The sequence below is a fragment of the Kryptolebias marmoratus genome, linkage group LG3 (genome assembly GCF_001649575.2).
Source record: "Kryptolebias marmoratus isolate JLee-2015 linkage group LG3, ASM164957v2, whole genome shotgun sequence".
NCBI classification, from domain to species: domain Eukaryota; kingdom Metazoa; phylum Chordata; class Actinopteri; order Cyprinodontiformes; family Rivulidae; genus Kryptolebias; species Kryptolebias marmoratus.
This window is the reverse complement of record NC_051432.1, coordinates 25,263,092-25,274,313: the sequence shown is the minus strand read 5'-3', so window position 1 is coordinate 25,274,313 and position 11,222 is coordinate 25,263,092. Positions and strand designations below refer to the sequence as shown.

General features: G+C 40.5%; 1 protein-coding gene across 5 annotated transcripts in view; it reads right to left on the bottom strand.

The window, feature by feature from the left end:
* Positions 1 to 9,780: 9,780 nt before the first annotated feature.
* rgs12b (regulator of G protein signaling 12b) overlaps positions 9,781 to 11,222 on the bottom strand; it is a 59,142-nt gene continuing 57,700 nt past the window's right edge. For 4 of the 5 annotated variants that reach the window (XM_017416982.3, XM_037974901.1, XM_025006085.2 and 1 more), the window contains one exon: positions 9,781 to 10,782. In XM_017416982.3, coding sequence (XP_017272471.1) covers positions 10,202 to 10,782 — 581 coding nt within the window. In that variant the 3' untranslated portion in view covers positions 9,781 to 10,201. The remainder of the gene's footprint in view (positions 10,783 to 11,222) is intronic. The other variant, XM_017416984.3, reaches the window with a different exon arrangement.

The window sequence follows — 11,222 nt, the reverse complement described above, 5'->3', positions numbered from 1 at the left end:
ATCATCATCATCATATGAAATAACTTTTTGTCACAACAACAAATAGTGGCTGGTAAAATATTTGAGTGGCTGGTAAATGCATTGAGTGGCTGGTAAATGCATTGAGTGGCTGGTAAATGTTGTTGGAAATTAAAAATGTTGTCCACCAGGCATAGTGGCTGGTGGACAACATTTTTAATTTCCACCCCTGGCCACAACATCAAATATTATTTAAAAATAACAGCACTTACCACCGCGTATAGACTTGTAAATATCTTCATTAAAAGCTACTAATTGTGGCCAAAACTTTTGTCAAATTATAACTAAGAAATAAAACCGGATGCTAACAGTTGCTAGCTTTAGCGTGGACGTTCTTCTTCTCTTGTTTAATGGCTGTTGTCAGTGGCTACATTTTGGTTTGCTTTTCTGACACCAACTTGATGGACTTACATGCTAAAAAAACAAATCAACAACTGAACAAGAAACTATATCTATTAGCGTTATTTCTGTTCTATTTCTATACCATGAACTTCTATCTGTGATTGACCTCTGACCCGGTCAAGCTGGCCCATGCGCATCAACAGCCCTTCCGGTATTAGCCTGTTGTTTTGTTTTTGCATCTTAAAATATGTTTAAAATATTAGACAATGGCATTCAGCACAATAACAGTAATAGAGATGCAGTCATGTGTGAACAGCATTTTAATCCTGAAATAACTGGTATAAAGAGAAGGGACTGTAATTACCATGTCAATCTTAATGCGTTAAAAACAGTTTTTAAGCCTCCCACTTACCTGGTTGCCAAACCATGTATTAGTCAGAAAGAGAATAATTGTTTCAATTTATGCCCTAAATGTAGTTTTATATATGCAAATCAAATGAGAGTAGGGTCAATATTGTTAAATCACCAAATTCATTGAACAGGAATGAGATTCAACTAGCTTCTCTCTGGAAGCTAGGATAAAATCAGATGCTAACTTTAAATCAGTTTTTTCTTGTAAATAAAAAATATAACATTGTTTTGGTCCAAAAATGTATAAAGAGGCAAAACACCTGTCAACTATTCACAAAATAATCATTCATCTAACATTAGCCCAACTAACCAGCCACATTTACAGCCAACTGACAGGCTAACAAAGAGCAAAACCTTTTTAATTTTATTCAAATAGAATTCTGCATCAAGCAACTGAAGAAAGTGACACAAACATATTCACGATAAACCTCTGTAGCTCAGCATGCTTACACAAATAACCTGGTTTCTCCTTAATATGACATTTATTTTCAAAGGGACCACCATTAGCAGACTGAATTAAAAGTCTGAAATATTGACTTCTTAATGACTTATTGTAAAAAGACATTTACATTTAGTTAAAGTCTCTTTAGTATTTCTGATTACCATTTGCATTGGGGTTTTCTTTCAAACCCAGTAGTTCGTGTTTTGTACCTTTTGGTCACGATGGTTATTCAAACTTTTGTGCTCCAGACTAATTCTGCTCCAGAGTATGATGCTGAAAAAAGGTCATTTATTAAAGTTATTCAATGCAAAATCAAAAAGACCTGTCAAAAAAATCATAAAGTAAGAAACAAAATCCTTTTTTTCTCATATTGATGGTTAATGTGTCCTTAAGTAAAAAGTTTGTAAGCAAAATTTGTGACCGGCTGCCAGGTAAATGACTTTGTTTACCTACAGAAAGAGCCAAAGTGACTGAAAGGTCAGCAATGATGACGTCCAGAGTGGAGCCATTAGGGTTGGAGAAGTCTGCCAATTTTTGATGCATCTGTACATATTTACGGTCAGATTTGTTGAGGAAAGTGTGCAGATAAAAGGATAGGAAACTGGTCTGTAAAAGCTGCTTGTGTCTGAATGTCTACGGCGCTCCTCCGCCCTGCTTCATCCCTGATTTTTATTCTTTGACAGTTGTCCTGCTCATTCTTTCTCTCCTCTTTTGTGTTTAGCAGCAGATTCACATCTTTTCCTTGAGTCTGCCATGTCTGTTTACCTGCACAGGCTACGGCTGTCACATGGTTTTTGGCTAATTCAGCTTCATTTACATTTTACAACTGTATCAAACGCAGCACTGAAATCTAACAGGACAAGAATGGACACAAGTCCACAGTTTGAGGCCGTGAGGACATCATAAATAACTTTCACCCTGACTGAAACTCCTCAAACAGATTATTTCTGTCCAGATGTTCACACAATTGATTTGTGATTTCCCAGAACCTGTTTCTTTAGTAAAGGTTTAATTACAGCAACCTTAAAGCTCTGTGGTACATAAACATTAGAGACAAATTAACTCTTTCATTCATGGTGATCCCTGCAGGGGACAGATGTTTAAAAGACATTTTCTCCTATATGTTTGGGTTTTTATGAGCATAGTGCATCATTTAATACGCTGCCGTCTGTTAAAAACATCCCTGAACGTGTTTTTGAACAAAGAAAATCTTTACAAAACCTTATTTCCCCTCTTTTTTGAGCAAAATAAAAACACTTTGGGGTGAAAGAAATCTTGTTTGAAGTCGTCATAATTTGTGCATGAAGGGGTTAAGCAGATCCAAAATGGGGATATTAATTAGGGGAATTACCTCTTCGAACAGCCTGGAGATGGGATCCAGCAGACATGTCGATGGTTTGGATGAAGCTATTGTTCGTGACAATTTGGAAAGTTCAACAGGACAAAAACAGTCCAAACACAAATCAGGTTCTAAGGCTGCGTCATCTGACAGGGAATCAGAGGCAACAGCAGGAACGATGGTGTGAATTTTCTCTCTAACTGAAATAATTTTATTGATAAAGACTCTTATGAAGTCATCGCCACTTAGAGTTATGGGGATACATGGTTCAACAGAGGTCGGACATTTCATTAGTCTAGCCACAGTGCTGAAGAGAAACCTGGGCAGTGCATGTGACGTGTGATCATGTTGTTTGAAACTGAGACACAGATTTTGATGAATCTCATCCTGCCGTCTGTAGCCCTCAGCGGGGCGTCTGGAGCCAGCTGCACACTTTAAATCAGGACCATTTTCAGCTGTGTGTGAGTCAGAGCATCAGTGCTGTTAGAGTCGCAGACAGACTGGGAGTCAGCCGAACATCAGGCTCCTCAAACAAAAGTCGCTTTTAGTTTACTTCGGTCTATCTGGTCCAGCTGTTTCCTGACTTTGACCATCGAGGGCAGGTCTGAAGTCTGGTACACTGCTGACCTCATCCTGCCGCCTCGGCTCTGCAGTTCAAAGGCCACGCCCTCCCACTTCCTGTCCAGGTCTGAAAACTGGGAGCCCTGAAGGTCTCGGGGCCCTCTGTGCCTGATGTCTTTTGGCTCTGAAGGGCCTCCTAGTTTGTCCAGATCCAGGGCCTTTTTGGGGGCTGTGTGGCCGGGGCGGGATGAAGGGGATTTCGATTTGCGGCGAGAGCGAAGAGGGGGACGCGGTGGAGGAGATGGCGGAGAGGAAGGGGTGGGGTTTGAGGATGCTGTCCGTCTGTTTGGCATTTTGTAACCACTTCCACCTTTTTCCCTTTCTCTCAGCCCAATTCTGTCTTTACCTGAGGAAGAAGAGGCTGCTTTAAAGAGAGATCTGACCAAATGTAGACAAAGGCCAAAGCACTCACCGGCACTGCAAACACGCCAAGAGAAAACGTAAAAAAGCAAAAACAAAATCCTGTTGCAGGTGGGAAATAAAGTTTCTGCAGATATAAACAAATGTTTTCATCCCTCAGCATGTTTACAGAATATTTAAGAAAAAACAAGAGTTAGAAACACAGAAACTTGTTCACATAGAGAAAAATGATGTCAAGTATTTCACTGATGGCTGCAATCAGCCTGCAGCAAGTGTTCAAACACCAGGGATATAATAACACACGCATGCATGCACACACAAGGGAGAGCTGGGAGGCAGCAGGAAGCTAACTGGATGTGACAGATATTCCCATGCTGGTTCTTGGCTCTGATATTATGGGAAAGACAGTAAGATGGTTCCTGGCAGGGTTTCTGCGACTGAAAGGAGGCTTTGTTCCCCCATCAGTACAGACTGCTGCCATCTAGTGGCTCACAGAGGGAAGGTAAAGTTCTCGTTTGTTGGTCTTTTTAATCCGACCAAACACCACTTGAATTTAAAACTTGTGTTGCAAACAGCTTTGTCTTTTCTTGAGCCAAATGAAAAAGTTAGGCTCTAATCCTTAGAGTACACGTTTATAAAAAATAAATAAAAACTTCTGAAACGCTTCTGAAACAAATTAAACTTCCTGCTGTGACAAATCCTAACTGCAAACAGGCTGAAAGGTTGGAGAGTAAAAGTAAATATTTCTTGCATTTAGCTTTTCCCATTCCTGTGTTCATCAGAGCAAAACTTGAAGTAAAAAATAACAATAACACAGTGTCTAACATTTTATCATTTAATGAAAAATAAAGTTTAATTTTGCGATCATTAATCACAAAATATAACCATTTCTTAGATAAGTGACAATATTTTAAAGATTTTATTATTATGAGCTTCTAATGGAAAATTGGACAACTATTTATTGTTTATATAATAACGCTCTGATTGGTCAGCTGACTGGTTACGAGCCGCTTATTCCTAATCCATTTTTACACAAATCCTCATTAAAGATAGTATCTTGAACGAATGTTGGAGGTTTCATGAGGGACAGAGTCTCCAAAATGTCTCGAAGCGTTTGCGTGGGATTTTCAGAACCTCACTGCCCTGCCACTTAAATTTTGAACGTGCTCAAAAAGTTTCAAAGTTGTCATAGAGTCGTTGCAGGCATCTCCGACATCTGTAAATTCTACAGCTGCATTTAGAAGCTCTCCAGAAAACATTCGAAGCTACAGTCCCCAATGTTTAGGTCTAAAAAGCACACAGATGTCAGGAAGGTGCCAGTTTTGCGAGCCACTCACATGAAATTAGGCCGTGATTTAAAGAAAAATAAAAAAACAGCCACTCAAAACTTGACCTGTTGAATTTACCTGTTCTCTCGCAATTCTGATTCACTAACATTGAGACACCACTGTGAGCTGCCAGTTTCTCTTTAAAATCCACACAGACCAAACAGACAACAGGTCAGAGTTTCCAAATCAACCGAGAGACATCATCTTTGGTTAGAAGGATGTGTTTTACAATGCCAGCTGTCTTACACAGACAGACTCTTTCAGTCCTGTGACTACCTCCATCCTGAGGTACAGGATATGAGGAGAAGAACGACAGTCTAAGCAGTGTTTACAGTGATCCTATCAGCTCAGAAGTGCTGGGTTTTGCCACTTTGCTGACCCTTTAAAGCAGAAAACATCAGTTTAACTCTGTGTGATCAAAGCTCGACGCAGCATCCTGTCAGCCGCTGATTATCCATCACTGATCTGTCACTAATGAAATGAGCCTTCCCCTGGAGGCTGGCAGCAGGTGTTGTGACTGAGTGTGACAGAGACAAGGGATTTTGTGTCATTTAGCGTAAACATTCGAGTCACATCTTAAAAGTGACCATTTGTAACCCAGAAGTCTGTGAAAGTTAACAAATCACGCTCGCAGCTATCTGACCACCAGATCGGTGCTCTGAATGTCCAGAGGGTGTGGAAAACTGGTCTGACAACATACACAGAGACTGGGGGCCGAAGCAATCAATCAGAACCTGTCTGCAGCGGCCGTCTGCAGAGGCCGTCTGCAGCGGCCGTCTGCAGCACTCGTCTGCAGCGGCCGTCTGCAGAGCTCGTCAGGCGGTGAATGACACAGATACAGGAAACGTCTCTTCAGAGGGTCGTCGTGTTTCTGAACAAGGGTCACTGGAAAATGGATTAAAGGATGTTCAACTTGAGTAGAACTGGATCACATCGTGTTAAGAGTTTATGCACACAGACAGGAGCAAAAACATTATCGCTCTGCCTTCCCCTTTAGGAGCCGAGAGATAAATACTGACTTTACTCATTTACACATATATTTAAATTAGAAATATCATGTAGTTCAGCCTGAGCAGAGCTCTAATCAGTCAGAACAATAGAAAATACTTGTTAATATTAACACCTAAACAAAATTAGTTTTATCCAGCTTGATAAAATGTTTGTGTTTTCACTCTTCATCTCAAAGGCAGTCCATCCAAGAGCCGTTCAAGTCGCTTGGAGGCAATTATTTTTGTTGGCCACCTGATGTGGGCACAGCAACAAGCCGGTGAGTTGAAACACGGAGCCAAACTTAATTCCTATAGCCGTTTCTGTGAAGGTTCTCCCATTTAATTAGGAAATGCAACTCAGCGCGTCCCATCACAGGGAAACTAACTGCAACCAAAGACCGGTTTACTTTGAAGAAAGTGCTGCAGTTTCTTGTTAAATAACACGTTTCTCTACGATCAGTAAAGCTGATGAATTCAATGATTTAAAAATAAGCTAAAAGAGAAGCAATTTGTTCGAATAACCTTCATTTTATTGTCCTTTTTGATCCAGAATCACTTGAAGGCCATTCCAGCTCGTCTCCCCTGAATGGAAACTTGATTTTTCTGATAACGAATCAGCAGAAAACAGACAAACTTCTCGGTATCCGTGCGAGCATCTTTTTTCTGGTTAAATGAAATCGTTTGCTGTTGCCGTCACAAGTTGGTCTCCGAGGAAACAAACAAAAAGCGTCTATAAGGAGCCGTTCTAAAGAAAAACAGCAACGGAATAACGCCATCATGTGACGCGAAAGACGCACGCAGAAATGTACTTCTGTGAGCCTCAAGCATGGTGTGTGAGGTGGAAATGTGTGTGTGTGTGTGTGTGTGTGTATAACGACGAGGAAGAAACAGACCTTAGTTGTGTTTGTGGACTATTAAAGAGTCGGGAATGACAACGCTCGCCAAACAAGATGCCGGGCAGAGTGGCAGCCATGCATAGCAATTGGCCCACTTTCCCCGAAAGCCTTTGTACCTCAAAAACAAAAGCCCCGTCCTGCAGACAAACACACACACACACACACACACACACACACACACACACACACACACACATACAGATACACTCTAAGAAGAGAGAAGCTAAAAGAGTGGAAGGGAATATCAAGTAAGACAAAATAAAAAATAAAAAACGGAGAACGAAACCAGAAGCTCAACAAGTCTTTTCAGCTGGTACTGAAGAAAATTACGTTTAACTACAAAAGCTGTTTACCAATTAAACATGTAAAAATAAATGTTTAAATAGAAATAATACCGAATATCAGCCATCATTGTTTGTGATGCTCTTACTGTTCTATAGTAATGACAGGAATATAAAATACAAACATTAAGGGCAACAATTTGGTGCCAAAGGTCAAATAAATACTTGAGTCACATTTCACTGCAGTCAGTTTTGTTGATAAACCCGAAGAATTTAGATTCATATTACGGCACTAAGCATCACATTTAAAGAATAAACACCCGGTTGTTGTTTCAAAGCACTTCAGTTGTTCTAAAAATCTCCAGAAGTTTGCTTCAGCCATTTGAATAATGTATAGACAATAAATTCAACCTGTCTGCGGTTCCTAATGAAATGCCAGCAGTTTTATCACTGTTTAATCAAATAAATCTGATTAATCTGTGTAAGGATATAAAACTTTTACAACACATTATAAAAACACAAGTTCATTTTTACATTTATTTTCATTTTAGTTTTACTGGGGACACTCTGAACCTAAGCCTAACCTGTAAACTTTATTCTATTTGTTAATATACATGGATTTCTGCAACAGTTTCTTCTTACAAAACTTAAATAAAAACATTCTGAATTTAAAAACACCAAGACTAAAACACGATAGGTGTTATTTTTTCCAATTCTTCCTGGAGTCAGGTGTTTTTGGGAAATAATAAATGTGACAACAGTGCAAAGCTGTTGCCACATTTATGATTTTTAATTTCTATTTTGATGAAATGGGACAACAGCTAATAAATGCTCCGATGTTTAGAGAGATTTCCAGTTTCACGCTGAGAACAACCTGTTTGTTGCCTGAAAGGCACCATATGTTGCTCCAAATCCAAAAATGTCTTCATACGTGCTGCCAAGCTGAGTATTTGTACAACTGAACTTTTTTCTCAAAACATCTCCACCGTTCACGTGTTTATATCAGCTACCGATGAACCATAAATCTCTGTCCTGCCATGGTTTTTATCAGAAATCACACCTTTTTCTCTTACAAACTGGAATTATTAATAGTTTAAAGGCATTAAGAATGGCAGAGAATATATATACTTTTAGGAACTTTAATTATTTTCTTCCTCATTTGTTGCTCCTCAAACACTTTTATAGAAAATACTTATTATCACATTGACCTGCTGACAACTGTTTAAAAATACTTAAATGTCTTAAACTTCTTTGAGATGTCTTATAGACCTTAAATAGACCAATAAACACATATTAACAAATTAAACCAGGTTTACATCCAGATTTCTTGGGTTCAGACTGGAAAAAGTTGAAGTATTACTAAAGATTTCAACATTTTATACTTTGGATTTCTCAGTACCGGATACACCAATGTCAATTATTTCTGTTCCAAGTTTAACATAATAAAAAAAGACAAATATTTTGTAGCTTGTATTAGTAAAATGAAATCAGACTTCTGAAAGAAAAGGAAAAAATGGTTTTTGTGCAGCTTTAGGAGCCTTTAAGGAGTCTGACAGTCGTGATGTAAACGTGTTTTAGTGACCTTTGGAGTGTTTTTATTACTCTGTCAGGATGTTGGCTGCAGTTCTGCGGAGCTACAAATCAATAATGATATGAGCGGCATAAACACAATTAATATAGTGTTTCAGTAAACATAATAAATCACTTTTTACCAGTGGTCAAACCTGTAAAAACTTAGGCTGGATATTTGATCTGAAGGAACCTTTAAATGCTTCCTAATCCAAAGTTAACGGTTAGTGTGTTTTAACGCTGCTTTAACTATCAGACAGAACAAATCCAGTATCAATAAAACCCAAGACAAGAGGCTACATACAACCTCTAAAACATTTATTTGACCTATTTACAGCCAGTAAAGTCAACTCCGCCGAGCGGAGCTGATTCCTGTCGAAACACAACTCAATAAACAGCTGCTACGCCATTCCACAACGACTGCTTTCAGAAAGTGAACTATTTACAAATTAATACTTTTTAACTGACAGAACGTAAACATGAAGAGAACGAGGCATAAATTAATGTACTGATAGTTACATTGTACAGCATGAAGGGAAGGGAAAACCCTTAGAAACTCCGTGGAAGTTGCTCCAATTATTCCTGCTGTCTGAAAGTATTCCTAATTAAAGTACAAATGTTGGCGAAAAAAAGAAAATCTGCTCGTTTACAGTCAGTGCACATAATTCTGGATGGGGGAGCATGATTGGACGTGAGCGGGACAATAAATGCCTGAGGTAAGACAACAAAGATGGAAATAAAGACGGCTTGAAATGATCCGGAAAGTTTGTGTTTAGGATTTAGTTCGGCCTGCTGAGGCCCCGATATATGATCATCTGATCTGCTTAAACCTGCAGCATTTATTCTAGCTTCGATACGGCTCCTAGAACGTCATTTCTACTGATTTTAAACAGATATCAACTGTTTTCTGAACTGCTGGCAGTTAAACCACGTTCTGAAAAGTTCATGTAATGAAGAATAAGGAGGAAACGTGAATTCAAAAATGTGTAAAGTCTTGTTTATGACTGGCTAAAGTGCATTGTTAGCTTCTTTACATTTGGGGGCTTGAGGAGTGAAATTGGCACTGGTCTTCACCAACTCCTCCCACGCTCGTCCTCAATCTTCTGACTCTTAGAATAAAAAAAAACAATCCACAGCAAGTCCATTCAAAGGTTCACACAGATACACACCACACAGGGGGAGACTCCAGAGCAAACTCTGTGCAAGCCTAATGCATCCATTTTTCCTCTCTTTGTGTAATGACACCTTTTTTTTTTTTTCTAAGTTTGTTTGCAACTTAGAGTTGGCCGTAAAGTAGTGCACACATCACTTTTTTCTAATTCACTGTCTAAAACTATTTCCTATCAAGTTATTAAGGTCTTAGCTGTAATCTTTACATTTGTTGGGTGTATTGTTATACAAAATTGGGGTAAAACATTTATCTAATTAGCATTAAACTGCAGAGTTATCTAATGAAACAAACTTTTTTTTTTTTCCTACGCAGTTCAGTGGAAGAAAAGGAGGAGATCTAGATGCATTTTGAACCAAAGCGAACTCAAACTGACTCCGGCGGGCCTCCGGTCCCACGAGAGGTCAGGTGAGGTGAAGGTTGTAAGGTGAACAGAGTCACACCGGGAAAGTACCTGAGCTAGGTCGACCGTCCCGTGCCTGCTGCTGAGGTCGGGGGAGGGGCTTACTCAGAAGGGCTGAGGGGGTGACGTAGTTGAGGCTGGGGCTGTTAATGTCGCCCTCTCCCACTAGAGTCAAATCAGACAAGGTGTCCTCCTCGAGCATTTGGATGGCGGAGTCCTGAAGGATGTGCGGAGCGGCTCGGGTTGGGTGGATGGGGGAGACAGTGGCTGGAAACAGGGGAGGCGGTTTGGGTTTCCTGCCCCCTCCACCCTCCGTGCCCAGCGCAGAGTCCAAGCTCTGCGACTGATGGCTCGCGCTAAGCAGTTTCGTGCTGCCTACGCCTCCCCGGTCGTTGCTGCGTGACTTGTTACCCCGGCGACCGCTGCCGTTGTTGGGGTGACGCGAGTTGGGGGTGGAGCTACTGGGCTCAGGGTTGCGAGGAGGAGACGCAGTCTGGTCGGCGGCCGGCGGCAACAGGCGCAGGAAGTCTGGGAGCTGCAGGTCGCTCTTGTTTAGCAGGCCTCGCTGGTCGTCGGCTCGGTTGCTCTGAGCTTTGGATATGAGGTCGAAGAACTCTGCAGGCACACACCGTGCCACGTGCACACACAGAAACACGCAAATATATGAACAGGTATGTGCATGTGCACATCCACACACAAGAACATCATCTTAAACATTTAAAGGTACTCATTGCAAAGTCACGACGACCGAATAAGAAAATAATCTACAGTTTTTTCTCATATTGACGATTAATGTGTCATCAAATTATTAATTTATAAGCAAAATTTGTGACCACGTGTGTTTGTTTACCTACAAAAACAGCCGAAGTGACTGAATAAACGAAACAAAACAAAAACTAGGAATAATCCATCCATCCATCCATTGTCTTCCGCTTATCCGGGGTCGGGTCGCGGGGGCAGCAGCCTAAGCAGGGAGACCCAGACTTCCCTCTCCCCAGCCACTTGGGCCAGCTCCTCTGGGGGAATCCCAAGGCGTTCCCAGGCCAGCCGAGAAA